This window comes from Neophocaena asiaeorientalis, unplaced genomic scaffold (genome assembly GCF_003031525.2).
Source record: "Neophocaena asiaeorientalis asiaeorientalis breed wild unplaced genomic scaffold, Neophocaena_asiaeorientalis_V1.1 scaffold678, whole genome shotgun sequence".
Classification (NCBI taxonomy): domain Eukaryota; kingdom Metazoa; phylum Chordata; class Mammalia; order Artiodactyla; family Phocoenidae; genus Neophocaena; species Neophocaena asiaeorientalis.
Genome location: NW_020175038.1, coordinates 747,562 through 764,844, shown reverse-complemented (window position 1 = coordinate 764,844; position 17,283 = coordinate 747,562). Strand labels below are relative to the sequence as shown.

General features: G+C 44.6%; 1 protein-coding gene across 2 annotated transcripts; it reads right to left on the bottom strand.

Annotated features, from left to right (window-relative positions):
• Positions 1-4,157: 4,157 nt before the first annotated feature.
• On the bottom strand, positions 4,158-15,826 carry NOB1 (NIN1 (RPN12) binding protein 1 homolog). Of its 2 annotated transcripts, XM_024763107.1 has the most exons (10): positions 15,660-15,826; positions 15,406-15,538; positions 13,444-13,574; positions 11,156-11,227; positions 10,815-10,943; positions 10,520-10,720; positions 9,817-9,914; positions 7,511-7,655; positions 4,761-4,785; positions 4,158-4,631 (listed from the first exon to the last, which is right to left on the bottom strand). In XM_024763107.1, exons 1-10 carry the CDS (start codon positions 15,744-15,746, stop codon positions 4,516-4,518), a joined length of 1,137 nt encoding a protein of 378 aa, XP_024618875.1. In that variant the 5' UTR covers positions 15,747-15,826; the 3' UTR covers positions 4,158-4,515. The 2 variants fall into 2 exon arrangements, with proteins under 2 accessions (XP_024618875.1, XP_024618874.1); XM_024763106.1 differs by having other exon boundaries at positions 4,158-4,785.
• Between the last annotated feature and the right edge of the window lie 1,457 nt (positions 15,827-17,283).

The following is a 17,283-nucleotide window of genomic DNA, read 5'->3' as shown; positions in this document are numbered from 1 at the left end:
TAGAAAAAAATTACACATTTATAACATATAGACATACATAAACATACAGATGCAAATAGGATCTTATAGGTTTCATTTTATAATTTTAGCTATGGGACAGGTACAATAATGCAAAATTTACTAGTTTAAAATACAACAGTTGGATCCAAATTGTATTTCTGGCAGATGGAATAAGTTAAGGTGTCTTGCTTAGATAACTAAAGCTTTTCAGTAATACTTGTGGTGAAGATTTTTAAGATTTTTCATGGGCCTAGTTTTCAAATAACCTTTTTCCCCCTTCTGATAAGAATTACCTTGGTTCCTAGAGGGAACTAGGTAGAACATTTCCATCTCAAAAGGCACAGAGAAAGAATGTAAGTTTCACCAAGAAAGACTTTTGTTCCCTAAGTCCAGATGCTTTACAATATCTACAAGTCTTTTAAGATGGATAGGGGAGGTTTGGGAATTTGTAGAAAGGAAAGGTGGGCTTTGAATTGCTGCTAGAGCTGCATTTCAGTTCTTGTAAAGACCCAATCTTCAACACAAGGACAGTTGTTTTTAATTCCTGGAAAAATTGGGTTGCAACTTGTTTGGATCCACCCGTCCAACTACATTATCTTTAATTTGCTTCTTCATAGCAAGGAGAAGCTCTTCAACTAAGATGGAAATCAGGGCTTCCCTGGTGGCGCAGTGGTTGAGAGTCCGCCTGCCGACGCAGGGGACACAGGTTCATGCCCCGGTCCGGGAGGATCCCACATGCCGCGGAGCGGCTGGGCCCGTGAGCCATGGCCACTGAGCCTGCGCATCCGGAGCCTGTGCTCCGCAACAGGATAGTCCACAACAGTTAGAGGCCTGCGTACCGCAAAAAAAATAATAAATAAAATAAAAAAATAAAATAAAATTAGAAAATAAAAATTAAAAAAAAAAAAAAATGGAAATCAAAAGGTTCCTAGATTCCTATGTTCTAGATTTAGAGTGGTTTGTCTTTGGGATGTTTTTCTTTCCCCCTGGGTACATAGTTTCATTTAGCTTAAGGGAAAAGGCCTTAAAAAAAAAAACACTCACAAAATTCCTATCAGGCTCTGAATATCAGCTTCTGTTTTGGCCAATTCTGACCATAGCACTGCTTAAAAAAAAACAAACAATCCTTTCAAATATTTTGTCAGGTTTCAGCCAGCACAGAGAGTAAATATTCCTGTCAGTATTAAACAACCACTTGGATACAAGAGGAGTCTCCAAAGAGAGTGCAAAGGGTACTCCTCCCTCCATTCCCCAAGATCCAGAACCTTCCCAAAGACAGCCCAAATAAAGACAATTCTCTTGAGAGTTGCCAATAGTCGGTCCTCACTGCAAATGGAGTGCAACCCACATCTGTCTGGCCATGTCTAGCTGAAAACAGGTGGAAACCCACATTTCTGCCTAGTCATATTTTGGGGCGCCCCACCTGATGGTTGAGTTTCCTGCTTATGCAAGGACTGACAACCAGACAGAAAGCCAAGCCAAGTTCACAGGACAAAACAAGACAAATGAGAAGGCAATAGCTGTCCCTGAGGTAACCATTGGGTACCTCAAAACCAAATTCATGAGAGTCTAAATTTGGAAAGGAAGGGACAATGTGGACTTTTACCTTCCTCTCTTGACTGGGCACTAGAGATCCAGGAGAGTTGGCTCTTGTAAGAATTCTCATCTTTTGCCAACTTCTGTCAGTTTTCCCAGGATCCCATCTGCAGGCTCCAGGGCAGGTGGGGCTTAAATTAGAGAATGTAGTAGCCCAGGTATCTACCAGAATTTGGCAAGGTTTTTTGCCAAGTTTAATTTTAGTTTCCCCTTGGATATTTAAGGGAATAACTGGTAGAGTTTACCAGAGAATCCCTTGGAGTCCCATCCACATGGGAGGCACCCTCTTGGGGGCCTCCTTCAAGGGTGGATACGGGGGCCATTCAATTTGCTGTAGAACGATTTGACAAAAACCTTTGAGAACAATCTTTTTTCTAGTGTCCTGGTTGATTGCAAATGAGACACCAATTCTGGGCCAGTGTTTTGTTGATGGACCCCTAGGAGGGCGCAGTGAGGGAGTCCCAGGTGTTTCAGGTTTCTGGTCTTGGAACTGGTTGCAGCTGTGAGGTCACTAACTTGGTCGCCTTTGTTACAGTTTTATAGTTTATTCAGAGTGGAAAGGCAATTCAGATAGAGGACTAATAGACTGAGTACTCAGGGAAAGGAGGATAGAGAGGAGTAGTAGAAGCTACCTCCGTCTTAAAGTCTTTTGTTTTAAGTACCTACTGCACCTTTAATTTTTCATTAGCCTTTTGCAATGACTCTTTCAGTGAAGTTATTTTGGAATCTTAAAGCCTTTCCGAGCCTTCTGCATACCACTTAAAATAAGTGTTCCATTCTTTCAGGTGCACTTCGTAAAGTGAACAAACTTGTGTAATTAGAACATTGCCCATAATGGCCATTGCAACTCTAAATTGCCTTAGTAAGATTTTGCCATTTTAGTAGATATCTACAGCTTCTGGGACCACAGTTCTTAAACATAAAACAAGCAGTTGTGCCAGGTGGTGCATGCTCAATTCTTTGAAACGTGAAGATCTCATTTCTTTAGTTAAGCCTTGGGTCTCTTGGAGCCAAATTAATACCTAAGAGGGATGTGCCACGGGTCTGGGGATTTTGTGGTGTTTTACAATATACCTCATTGTATGGAAATTTTCTTGAGGTGGCAGGTGACCTAGTGTTGACCTATCCCACTCCGTGACCAATTTATCTTAACACAGGATTCTTACAGTTAGGTGGTGAGCATTCTATCAGCTTTTAAGTGCTCAACCTGTGCCCACCAATTTTGTGGTTTTGGCTTCAAGATGCCCATTAACAATAGATCTATTATTCCTTTACCCCATATGCACATTAACAGAAACCAACAGTAACCAAGGAAACGGAACTGTGGACACTGCAGTAACCAAGGAGATGGCACTGTGGACTGGCCAAGAGAAGGCCTTAGGTGCTCATCACAAATGGTTCCCAAAGTGGAACTACAGACCGAACCAGCAGAACCCAACAAAAGGGGACTAATGGGCTTCCCTGGTGGCGCAATGGTTAAGAATCCACCTGCCAATGCAGGGGACACGGGGTTCGAGCCCTGGTCCAGGAAGATCCCACACGCCGCGGAGCAACTAAGCCCACATGCGCCACAACTACTGAGCCTGTGCTCTAAAGCCCATGAGCCACAACTACTGAGCCTGCGTGCCACAACTACTGAAGTCCGCGCACCTGGAGCCTGTGCTCTGCGACAAGAGAAGCTCCCGCAATGAGAAGCCCACGCACTGCAATGAAGAGTAGCCCCTGCTTGCCACAACTAGAGAAAGCCCGCACGCAGCAACGAAGATCCAACACAGCTAAAAATAAATTTAAAGAAAAAAGGGGTGGGGGACTAACTGAGCCCTCAGACTAACTGAGAGCTGGGGACTTGGGTTCCAGGTGTCAGCTCAAACTGACCCATTAAGCTGTGTCCTGGGACCACAGACTAACCAAGGGCTAAGGACTGGTGCTCTGTTAGAGACTCCTGTCAGTCTAGACCAACCCATGAATCCTGGACTGGAAAGCCAATTAGACCAGAAGCTCAATGTAGAGAGTGGAGTTCGTATCAAGAGGAACTTACCCACGGCCCTCAGAAACAGTGACAAAGAAAGAGAACTCAGGGACTTCCCTGGCGGTCCAGTGATTAAGACTCTGCACTTCCACTGCAGGGGGTACAAGTTCAATCCCTGGTCAGGGAACTAAGATCCCACATACTGCACAGCCTGGCCAAAAAAAAAGAACTCAAAGCATTTGTGGATATCAACACGTGTATTTCTTGTTGTCTATGAAGTCATCAGGAGTCTTCAGATCCCACCACTACTACCAAAACTTAAAATACAAAAATCAACTGGGTAAATTTTAAAGCTCTTATTGGCTTTATTTAATGATTCATGAATCAGGCAGTATCCCATCTAGCACAAAGAAAGGAGCTCCAAGGAGCTGTACAAAATAAAGGACTTTTATAGGTAGAAGGAGTTACTGAGTCCAAGCTCATACTGCTCACTGCATGACAGGCCAATAAATCAAGAGACAAGTTGTTGGGGCAAGGAACAGCAACTTTATTCGGAAAGCCAGCAGACCAAGAAGATGGTGGACTCCTGTCCCAAAGAACCATCTTACCTGAGTCAGAATTCAGGCTTCTTTTATACTAAAGAGGGAAGGGGTGTGGCTGGTTGTTGCAAACTTCTTGGTGCTGGAATCCTTTGCTCTTGCAGCTGTCCATGTCCAAGTAAGTCAGGTCACAATGTTCACATAAACCTCCTGGATACACACAGGCCAAGGGATGGCAGGTTCCATCACAAACCCAACCCGAGGCACCACAGTGAGTCCTGGGGCAGCACTATGGAAGCCAGGCCTCTTCTGTGTCCAAGTGGTTGTGGAGTTGGCACAGCTGGGGACCTGAGACATGGGTCTCCTGGGCAGTCACAGCCATCAGTCCAGCTTGCCTGTGGAGCTCACGCTTCACCTTTTCTTCACAAACTTCTTTCTGGAAGCATTGGGATTTAACCGTCTCCTGCCGGCTCCCAAGGTGCTGTCTCGGACCTGCAAGGTAGCTGACCGGCTGGAGATGTCATTCTCTGCAAAGGGAGACACCCCAGCTATGTAGTCAGGGGCAAACACGTCAGTTTTCTGCCTGGCCTTCCGGGAAAGTCGCAGCTGAGGGAAGCGCTGGTCCTCGGTCAGGTGGGGGTTGATGGCGTACTTACCCCCTTTGGGAGTGGGGAGTGAATACTGCAAATAAGATGAGGAAAGGCCATTAGGAGGACGGGGATTCGTATTTATGCACATCAGATCCTGTTACATAAAGCTTACCTGACAACTCTGCACGCAGGCAGACGACACCAACGGAGTCTATCGTCACTGCCTACTGTGCACTGAGTACATGACATGCATCTTCCCACTTGAGCCTACTCTCACCTCACAGATGAAAAGCAACACGGTATTGTGACTACATTCCCTCAACAAAAAACAGAAAGAATTACACTAAAACACAGAACCCTAGTAGGCAGGTACCATTTTCATAATGGTATAGGTTAGCGCTTCTGAAATAACCACACACACACACACTCCAGTTGAACAAAATTATAATTATGGAAAATGGTGTTATGAAGGGTGTTATGGATATTAGAGGGAGGGCTAGAATGAACTCTGTGGTGTTGAACTGAATCTGAAGTTATAAATTCAATTTTTAATACAGGTAAGAGAAAAAGTATTAATATGTGTATTTATATATAATATTTCCCATCTTTGTCTACTGTGGACCTAGAATTAATGCCACCCTAGGACAATAAGCATACCCACTGTCCAGTGTCCAGATCTTTGCTTCTAAAAACTTAAGAGCTCCTTAGAGAAATGGCTGATTCCAGGGCACAGGCAGGGAGGTATAAGGGTCGGAACAGCTTGCTGTGCCAGAAAGTAAAATTGTTCAAAGAATAACTGGGGCACATCAAAAAGACACAGAAGCCATCCTGAAGGGGCTCCATGAACAGTTTGAGTATCAAAATAAATAAGGATAGCAATGGATCACAGCCTACAGACTACAATAAAAATACATGCGACCACACTCATATAAATGATATATGGGAAAGTTCCTCTTTACAGCAGAATGCCAAGTAATAAATATGGAGAAGAAACGATGCAATTAGAAAATCACCATTTGGCAACCTTCATTGTAAAAACTGATTCAGATGACTTTAACCAGTAAAAGTTTGATGAGAAACCGTATTCACACAGTATCAGACTATCTTTCTCTAAGTTACTTATTAATCACGGATAACCTTACAGGAAATTTGGTGATCTTGGTTTTGTTAATTATATTGTGGTTACACAAGAAACCTCCAACTAAGTGATCAGAGTTATTATCAGCAGTAAACTGGACACAGCCTGAATCTAACCAGGAGGAAACACCAGACAAACCCAAGGTAAGGGAGAGTCTACAAAGTAACTGCTTTGTACTCTTCAAAACTGTTCAGAACTGTCAAGGTCATGAAAGACAGCAGACCTGAGAAACGACTTCAGTTTAAAAGAGACTAAGGAGACAGGACAATGAAATGCAACAGTGAAATGCAACATGTGATCCTAGACTGGATCCTGGACCCCAAACAAACCCCCTTCTCTTGCTGTAAAAGAAATCTGGCAAAGTTTGAATATGGTCTAAGGACTCTCCTGGCTGTCCAGTGGTTACGACTCTGCACTTCCAATGCAGGGGGCATGCGTTCGATCCTTAGTTGGGGAACTAAGATCCCACGTGCCACGTGGCACAGCCAGAAAAAAAAAAAAAGTCTGGAGCTTCCCTGGTGGCACAGTGGTTGAGAGTCTGCCTGCTAATGCAGGGGACACAGGTTCGAGCCCTGGTCTGGGAAGATCCCACATGCCGTGGAGCAACTAGGCCCATGAGCCACAACTACTGAGCCTGTGCGTCTGGAGCCTGTGCTCCGCAACAAGAGAGGCCGCGATAGTGAGAGGCCCGTGCAGCACAATGATGAGTGGCCCCCACTTGCCACAACTAGAGAAAGCCCTCGCACAGAAACGAAGACCCAACACAGCAAAATAAATAAATTAATTAATAAACTCAAAAAAAAAAAAAGTCTGAATATGGTCCATAGATTAGATAGTATTGAAGTAATGTTAACTTCTTGGTTTTGGTAATTGTATTGTGGGTATCTAAGACGAAGTCCTTGTTTCAGGAAACACACACAAGTATCTAGGTGCAAAAGGGCGTCATGCATAATTTACTCTCAGATGGTTTAGGGGAAAAGAAAAAATATAAATGATAAAGCAAATATAGTGAATGATTAAATTGGGAAATCTAAGTGAAAGCTAAATGGGAATTATTTGTACTATTTTTGGCAACTTTTTATTAAAAAAAAAAACTACGAGATACCATTAAAAAAATTATTTCAAAATAGAAAGTTAAAAAAAACAACCTTTCTAACGTTAGTGGCATGCACCATACCTGGAGAACTCAGAGCCAGGTCAGCCACACTCATACTTGCCTGACTGTCAACCCTTCTCTCCTGATTCCTCAAAACAAATCCACCCCGCTGTGTATCCAGCCCAGGACTCTCTTGTGCTGAGTATTTACACAGCCTTCCCTTGTGGTTCTTGAAGCTTCTAGACATTCTACCCATCCTCAAATTCCCACACAAATCCATCCTCCACCGTCCTGCAAACCATCCCTCTTTGAACCCACATATATTTGGACCTTGCTTTTTACTGTGTGGAATTACTGGTTATTTCTCCTTAGACTGCAAACTCCTCAAAAACCTCACAGGGAGGTTGAGTTGTGAGCTCTCCCCCACCTGCCTTGGTCCCTGGATAACAGGCTTTCAATAACTATCTTTAGAAACCAGGAGGGTCTGTTTGTCCTCTCTGATCATTTCGATCCTGGTGCTAAAAGGTCTCGCTTCCCCGACCTGGGCCCTGCTGTTAGGGGAGCGGGAGATGCGCCACTCACCCGGAGGCCCCGAGGATTCAGCACCTTAGGGTTGCGGGAAAAGTGCATGCACAGGGTTCCATCGTCGCTGACGGTCACAGACACCTTCTTCAGTGTCTTGTTTCCACACTGTGCACAGAACACTCTGCTCATGTCAGATGTTGTCCTGCAGAAACAAAGGAGATGCATCACACTGGAGTCAGAGGCAGCAAACCCCATCCCCAGAGCGCAAGGTGAGTCTCGGGCCTCAGAGGAGGAGACACAAGAAATGGGGACAGGCTGGACTGCACCGCACACATCCCAGACCAAGGCCACCTGCCCTCACGCTGCTGATATAAGCACACTGCTGCTGCACGGCTCCCACAGCAAAGGTAAATGACATAAGGAGCAAGTTAGTAAGTAAGAAAACTGAGCAGGATGTTGTTACAGTAATAATGAACTCTTACTGAATTTTGTTAGGCATTATTCCACAAGTTTAATGTCAAAATAACCCTATGAAGTTAATATATCTCCATTTTACGGATGGGGAAACGAAGGCAAGGTAAGGTAGCTTGCTCAAGGTCACAGAGCTAGTAAGTGGCAGGTATAAGCCCAGGGAATCTGGCTCCAAAGTCAGTGCTCTTACCACCACCATACTTTCTCAAGGGTCATATTATTACATTACTCAACTATTTCTGAATACCTTGTGCCCAAGTATCAGCCTAGGCATTAAGCCAGGAGGTGGCTCTGGAGGTGCTGAGAATTTACTAACCAACAGGACACACTATCAAAGCTGCTATGATTAAATGGGTGTGGGTGCTGAGGCAGACCCACAGGCCTTGCCTCTCTCCCACCCGCTCAAGGCCCAGCGATGGACCCTGAACAGGCAAAGCTGCTGTTGTCAGGGACCAAGCAGGAGCCCTGGTGTCTGTCCTTGAGGAATTCTCCCTCAGTTCCCAGTGGTAAGGACACAAGAGCTGCGTGAAACTGCCGGAGAAGCCAAGCCCTTTCCTGAAGTCTCTGCGAGTGAACTAAGCAACAGGGGCTAGGAAATAATTATTTTGTGCAAGAAACCACTCAGTCACTGGGGTTAATCTAACAAGAATGGAGAACATTTCCAAGTGTTTCTAAGAACGAATGTTAATTTGAGGAACTTAGAGCTTTTGTAACAAAGGACAATGGGGGAAATGAGATTTCATGAAGCAAAAAGCTTTACCGACATGAGCCTGGCATGTTTAAACACTAAAGATTCAAAGAATGCAGAGGCAGTTTTGAGGAGTGGCTCCCCAGCAGACCTGCAGAGGACGGTAATAGAGATGGGCCCCGAGCCACGTGGGGGAGGGCTTCATCCAGGCTACTCCACCGTCAGTGGAACAGCACTGGGGACACAGGGAGAGACACCTTACTGCTTTGGAAAGCAGTGCACACAGGCCTCCACAGTAAGGGGCTCCACCAGATACCTGACATGATGGCTACCATGTCTAGACTGAATCTGTGGAAAGGCTGGAAGCCACCAAGTTCCCAGGGCCACGCTTCACTCAACAGTAGGGCTGCAGTATAGTCTCTTAAATTCCAACCAGATCTCGGATCCGGGGGCCTCTCCACACACCACCAGCCCTCACCACGAGAAAAACCAATTCATGAGGCAGAAAAGAAATGGGGAGGACTGCATGGTCAATGAACTAAACAGCTCACCTCAACGGAGCACTTCCTATGCGCCAGACAAGCACTCTTTTATGTGACGATCTCCCTAGTTCCTCACAACCACCTTTCTAATTTTACATAAGAATCATCTGAGGTACAGAGAAGCTGACCAACTTCTGCAAAGTCACACAGCTACTAGGAGACAGAATCTGGATTGGAACCCACTTAGTCTGGATCCAGAGTCCACTTTTTTTTTAAACAAAATTTCAAACATGAAGTAAACCAAAGAGCACAATGAACCCTCATGGACCCATCACCCAGCTTCATCTCTACCCTCACCCATTCCTCCCACTTCTGTTTTATTTCAAAGCAAGTCCCAGACATTATCCCATCCATAAACATTTTGGCACTTACTGCTAAACGACTAGGGCTCTTTGCTCCAGAACCCACACCCTTAATCCTATACACAAAGGTAAGGACAAAAAACACCCGCCCTGGCTTTGTCAGGTGGGAGGTCACTGGCCACCTCTGTCCCAGGGCTTTCAGTGCCCTGGTGGGGGCAGAACCTGGCCTGAGTAGGAATGACAAGGTGGAGGGAATGCCTGTACCCAAGGCAAGGCTCTCCTTCAAGAAGTCTCTAGAAGGTTTAGGAACAGAGGAGTGTTCAACAGAGGGGCACTGAGCCCAGGTTATTGGCTACATACTTGAAACAGCCGTGGCACCGCAAGATGTAGCTCCGGGCCTCGCGGATCAGCATGCCGTTCACGGCCAGCACATGCAGCCCCATCTGGAGCAGGACATTCTGCAACCAACAAGTTAAAGGGAGACTGAACTCATAGCAAAACCAAGAACTGTTTAATATCTGCATAATCACAGGTAAAAGAACTTCCCAAACCCTGGTTTGGCTCATAAAGGGCTTCTACTAAAGAAAAGCAAGCTTAGGATACCTCTCAAGACATGTAAACTAGGACAAGGACCCAGATTTTTCTTCTCTCAGGTGCCATGGACCGAGATCATCATTTCGCCAAGGCCTCCTTTAGCAATCTCTCTTAACAGAGACATTTATTGTGTGAGAGCAAATATACTCATTTCTGGACTCAAAACCTCTACAGTCTCCAAATACTTAACTGAGCACAGGACGTTACACACACTGAAAGAAAAGCAGCAACAGATCATGAATACTGAACATCAGAAATTTAATATACCACATACATTCTGTAGGTATATTATGATTCCCTAACCTCCAAGCAAAACTAAAAATGACCAAAGAGCACAGGCAAAGTTTCTAGAGCCAGGAAAAGAAGCATTACACAACAGCCCTGTACACACCCCCAAACCTCCAAAGGACCACTGCCTGTAACAGGTATGACACCAAGCCCAGGGCCAGCCGATGCCCATTCCACCCACCTGCATGGCGAAGTCTGTAGTCACACAGCCGACCCGCACATCCTTCGGGATGGCACACTGCTTCATCTCCTGCTGGACCTGCTTGATGTTGCTGGGGGTTATCCACCCACCCCCGTCATCATCACTGTCTTGGTCCTTCCTTTCTTCAAATCCATTCTCTTCGTTCTCTTCCTCACTTGGAATAGCCTCACCTTTGTCAATCTGAAACGTTAACAGAATTCAAACTTCTCGCCCAAAGGAGCAGCTGGGAGACGCTAGTCTGTTGTCATCAGGAGATCATAAAGCAGGGCCTTACCAGCAGCTCCTGCAGTTCATGATCAATATTAGGCAAAGGATTTCTCCAGAACACAAAGGAACTGAATTCTAGGTCCTCAGGCTCACCGACTGGGTGTCCATGTTCTACTGTTCCTCGTGCGGGTTTAGGCTGAAGTTAAAAGAAAAATAATTTTAAAACCTGAAAATTGAGAGGGTTATAAATGAAATGATATACGATATACAAGCCAGATCAGACAAGGATGGACAAACTATGCTATCTGTCTAGGTAAATTTGGTTCCCTCTAAACAGACAATTTGTGGAGATCTGACATGTAACAGAAAAGAGCATGAAGAGCCTGGCTGGCCTGTCTAAGAAATTACCTTTGAGGGCAGATGGAAACCAGAAATGTGTAGAGGAGTTTCTGGGTGCTGAATTGATGAACTCACTTTAACCTTTAAAAAGAAAAGAAAAAAGTGACAGCTCTAAGCAAAGAAATGCAGGTTGAAAATTCAACATGGAAGAGTAATTTTTTTTAAAAAACAGAAAACAAAATACTTCCCCCTGGTTATTGAAATAAAAGATATTCAATGTTTTTTAAAAAGTGGGAAACATAAAAATATATGTAAAGAATTTTTTTAAAAAATAAATTTTTTAATTTTTGGCTGTATTGGGTCTTTGTTGCTGCGTGTGGCCTTTTCCCTAGTTGCGGTGAGCAGGGGCTCCTCTTCATTGCGGTGCGCAGGCTTCTCACTGCAGTGGTTTCTCTTGTTGCGGAGCATGGGCTCTAGAGCGCAGGCTCAGTAGTTGTGGTGCATGGGCTCAGTAGCTCTGCGGCATGTGGGATCTTCCCAGACCAGGGCTGAACCCGTGTCCCCTGCATTGGCAGGCGGATTTTTAACCACTGAGCCACCAGGGAAGCCCGTAAAGAATTATTCAGGGATTCCACTACTACCAAATAACCACTTCAGGACATTTCTTTTTTGTCCCTAGACATAAAGGTTTAATGAACATCATTATGTGTAAAACTTGGAAGTATCTTTGGTTATATCCTTAGGATAAATGCCTAAGAGTGGAATTGCTGGGTCAAAAGACAGGCTGTTTTAAAGCTTCTGATACAAAATAGCTAATTCCTGCCCAAAAGACTGCAGGAAAGGGCAATTTTTAGGAATCTCAAATTGACAGATGCCAAAGCAGAAACCCAGCTGAGCCACAAAGTCAGAGTTTATATGAAACTATTCCCTTCACTCCCATCGCCCCAAAACATTCTGGTGACACACAGATGTCTATATTTTAGGCATCACTTTTAGACTTCTTGGACTGGAGGACTCTACACTTGGTTGAAAACAAGTGAAGGCAGTTCTGCCTAGAATAGAATCATGAGCCCACTACAGTTCTGAGGACCTTAAGACAGTGGAGATCAAGTAATTCTCTGCAAACACTACTTGAAATTACTTATTTCAGTATAAGGTTAATAATCTATCTTTCAAAATCCTCTGGCCTAGAAACAGGTAATGGGGTCCAGGCACAAAACCATTAGTCTCTTCAACTTAGCCAAGCTGGACAAGTCCCTAAAAGCACAACAGGAACCCAGAATTTTGAAGGTAGCAAGAGTTGAAAAAAATGGTAATCATTTAAAGTGTTCTTTCTTGCTTGCTTCTGGAAAAGAATTCTATTTTTAAAAAACTAGTGAGAGGGGCTTCCCTGACGGCGCAGTGGTTAAGAATCTGCCTGCCAATGCAGGAGACACAGGTTCAAGCCCTGGTCCAGAAAGATCCCACATGCCATGGAGCAACTAAGCCCGTGCACGACAACTACTGAGCCTGTGCTCTAGAGCCCGTGAGCCACAACTACTGAGGCCTGCGCACCTAGAGCCCGTACACCGCAATGAAGAGCAGCCCCCGCTCGCCACAACTAGAGAAACCCTGCCCGCAGCAACAAAGACCCAACACAGCCAAAAAAAATGAGAATATTTTTACTCTTTCTGCATTTTATTATTTTAATTTAGTTTATCTATTTGGTTGCACCAGGTCTTAGTTGCGACAGGCGGGCTCCTTAGTGTGGCATGCAAATTCTTAGTTGCAGCATGGGGATCTAGTTCCCTGAGCAGGGACTGAACCTGGACCCCCTGCACTGGGAGTGTAGAGTCTTAACCACTGTGCCAGCAGGGAAGTCCCTGCATTTTAAAATAACCAATGTTACCAAGAACCTACAGGTCAAGACTGAGACATGTTTGCTAATTGCAACGTATGAACCTTATCTGGATCCTGATCCAAACAAGTAAACTATTAAAAAAATTTTATAAAATAATTGCGAAATGTGAACACAGATTGGATATTTGATGATATCAGGGAATTACTATTAATTCTGTGTAGGTGTAATATTGGTTTTGTGGTTATTTTTTTTAGAGACATACCTTACCTTTAGAGACACACCAAGAAATATCTATCAGTGAAATGTTAGGCTGTCTGAGTTCAAAATATTCAGGGCTGGGGTTGGGTAAAGATGAAAACAGATCATGAGTTGACAACTGTGGAGGCAGGATGATGGGGACACTGGGTCCATTATACTATTCCCTCTACTTCTGTACATCTGATAGTTCTCTCCCAAAAAAAAAAAAAAAAACAAAAAAAAGTTAAAACAGATAAAACCAACAATCTTTCTTATTTACCTTTTCTGGTTCTTGTTTTAGGTGAGACACCCCAACAAACTCTGCTTCCAGCTGGTAGGTAAGTGCCAGTACTTGGATATCTGTGGCAGAGAGGCTGGGATAGTCTCCAGTTTTCTTTGAAAACTCAGTCACTGTAAACAAGAGATTCCCAACTTCAGTTAAAAGCAAAGAGCTATATGACCTTGGATAACCATAATGAAAGTATAAAAAGAACTTAGGATCAGTATCCCAAGAAAAACGGAAGCCCCAAATCTTTTTTTTTTTTAAACTGAAGTATAGTTGATTTACAATGTTGTTAAGTACTGCTGCACAGCAAAGTAATTCAGTTATACATATACATACATTCCTTTTTAAAATATTCTTTTCCATTATGGTTATCATTGGATATTGAATATAGCTGTCTGTGCTATACAGTAGCACCTTGTTGTTTATCCATTTTATATATAAAAGCTTACATCTGCTCACCCCAACCTCCCCCAACCCCCTTCCCCTTCTATGTCTGTGATTCTGTTTCTATTTCAGAAAGGTTCATTTGTGTCATATTTTAGATTCCACATATAAGTCATATCATATGGTATTTGTCTTTCTCTTTCTGACTTCACTTAGTATGATAATCTCTAGTTACATCCATGTTGCTGCAAATGGCATCATTTCGTTATTTTTTGTGGCTGAGTAGTATTCCATTGCATACATGTACCATATCTTCTTTATCTGTTCATCATCAATGGACATTTAGGTTGTTTCCATGTCTTGGCTATTGTGAATAGTGCTGCTATGAATATAGGAGTGCATGTATCTTTTTGAATTACTATAGTTTTGTCTGGATATATGCCCAGGAGTGGGAATGTTTCAGCCCAATCTTATGAAGTAAGTACTGTTAGTATTTCCTCAAAAAGATTAAGTAACTTGTCAAAGATCACACAGCTAGGATGCTGGAGAAAGCTAAAGAAGTCACAAATAGTGTAGGTAACAACATCTCCATTATCAGGCCTTTAAACCCTAAAACACTTCCAGTCACCTAGGTCCTTTCCTGGGCAGGATCATCGCCTTGATCCCTACAAGAGAACAACGCTGACTCCTAAGCCAAGTGAGAGTTGTTTAGTTTTCTTTCAGGACTAATGTAAGGCCTAAAAGCCATCCCTTTTTCTGACTTGAGGCTGGCCTCCATATCCAAAACAGTCATCACTCTTATCTACTGAAAAGAAATGGGCGAGAGTAAGAGATCTGGGTTCTTCTATTTTTTCTTAATCTTTTTAACATCTTTATTGGAGTATAATTGCTTTACAATGGTTAGTTTTTGCTGTATAACAAAGTGAATCAGCTATACATATACATATATCCCCATATCTCCTCCTTCTTGCAGCTCCCTCCCATCTTCTATTTTTAATCCAAACGAATTTACTGAATACTTACAAAGCGCTGGACACTGCTGAGTGACATTATTCCTCATTTAATGCTCCCAGCAACCCCTCGGGTAGGTACTGTTAATCCCATTTTACAGATGGAGGCAACCGAGGCCTAGAGCGTCTGAGTGATATTCCCAAGGGCACATAACTAGTAACTGGCAAGGCCTGGCTGACTCATGACCCAGAACTCCTCTCTCCCACCACGGTCTCCTAGACCGTGGAGTTTCTTTTATTTACTTATTTTTTGAATTTTTGAATTTTATTTATTTTTTTATACAGCAGGTTATTAGTTATCCATTTTATACACATATTAGTGTATACATGTCAATCCCAATCTCCCAATTCATCCCACCACCCCCATCACCACCACCCCCTGCCACTTTCCCCGCTTGGTGTCCATACGTTTGTTCTCTCCATCTGTGTCTGTATTTCTGCCCGACCGTGCAGTTTCTAAATCAACTCTGATAAAGTATCCAGACTCCGACTAGAACCATAGCAGGTTCAGTCAGCAACCCGGGAACCAGCTTCGCCATTAACACCGGGCAGAGACACTCACCCAGCCGCACGTATTCCGGGAAGGGCTCCCTGAAACGTAGCTCGTAGGGCAGGACTGCGAGCCGCCTGCGCGTGGCCTTATCCCGAATCTCGCTGACCACATCCCGAATGGTGTAGATGTTCTTCCCGATGTCCTGAGGGGAGACCGGCCCAACTCACACCCGCCCGCACCACGCAGCGCGCTGCCCGATTTCCCAAGCTCCTTTAGGGGCCACCAGCCCAGACCCCGCTCCTCTCCGCCGGAGCTCCCTGTACCTGCAGAGCCGCGTCCCGCAGGAAAGCCCCTGCATCGGCTACAACGTGCTCCACCGGCGCCATCTTGGCCCATGTAAGCCGGAGCATGCATGCGCATGCAGATTGCGCCCGCCCCTCTGTCCCAATCTGGGTCTCTGGGAGCCGGGAAGAGCAGCCGCGGCAGCATCTTCCGGCTCAGGGCTCTCCGAGCGCATGCGCGGTGAGGCCGCCCCCTCTGCCTGGGAGGTGTGGGCGGGGTCAAACCTTGGGAGGGGCGGGGGTCCACCCGAGGAAATTCGCTTTGGCGTCTGCTCCTTAGCGCCTTCTTTACGCTTAAACGCAAATAGTCTGTATTAGTTTCATTGTTAACAATCAATACAGAGGCCCTAATTTAAAGATCACAACAACCCTATGAAATAGGTACTATTTTACGGGTAAGGGGTAGCTGCTCAGGAAAACTAGGCCCAACTAACATGGGTAGTTAGTGAGGTATCGAGATTAACACTGAAACAAACCGACTCAGAGCCGCTTTCTTACTACTGTGCCATACCGACCGCTGCTTGCTTACTTACCCCCGCTTCATTTTGAGCAACTTGGGTCCAGGATCTCTTACGCCACTTACATAAGCAAGGCTCATAATTCCTTGCTGAGATTCCATAATTATGAGATCTGGTCTATTAGAAATTCATGCTGGCGAATTTTGGCTGAATGATGACTTGAGTTTTCGGTCATCCACCTTCAGAGGTGTTGAGTTATTCTAAACTTTCTTTGTCAAGTCTTCACTCCAGTTTTTACCCCTTGGTTATATATATATTTTTTTTCTGTACGCGGGCCTCTCACTGTTGTGGCCTCTCCCGTTGTGGAGCACAGGCTCCGGATGCGCAGGCTCAGCGGCCATGGCTCATGGGCCTAGCCGCTCCGTGGCATGTGGGATCTTCCCGGACCGGGGCACGAACCCGTGTCCGCTACATTGGCAGGCGGACTCTCAACCACTGCGCCACCAGGGAAGCCCACCCCTTGGTTATACTTTATCCATCGTACTTCCAAAAATTGTTCGCTGCCCTCGGGGGTCTTTTAATAGGTGCCCAAATCCCTTTTCCTTCCCCAGATGTCTCAATTTTTTTTTTCTTTTTTGTGGGATCTTAGTTCCCCAACCAGGGATCGAACCCGGCCCCAGCAGTGAAAGTGCCAAATCCTAAGTGCCTAGACCGCCAGGGAATTCCCTATGATATAAATTTTTTTGTTCTTATTTCTCTATACTTTCAGTTTCTGTGCAGAATTTTACAATGCTGACCATTTCCTCTTTCTGGACTGTCTCCTTGCCTCACTTTGGTGTTACATCACTATCCTGGTCCCGCTGTGTCTCTGATGATCTCTCACACTCCTTCACTGTCAGTTCTTCTGCCTTGCTCACAGGGCACCCACCACAGAACTGTCTTGGCCTCTGTATCTTAAGTTTTCTCCTTCACCAATACTATCTATCCCCAAGGCTTATCACAATTATCGCATTATAGGAATGCCTTTGGAATCTACAGGTCCAATCCCTGTTTATTCCCTAGCCTAGCCATTGGCCACATCTTTCTGAAATTTTTGGCATCTTCACTCAGGAGGAAGGTTAAAACTAAGGTAGTTTTCTCTCCTGCCC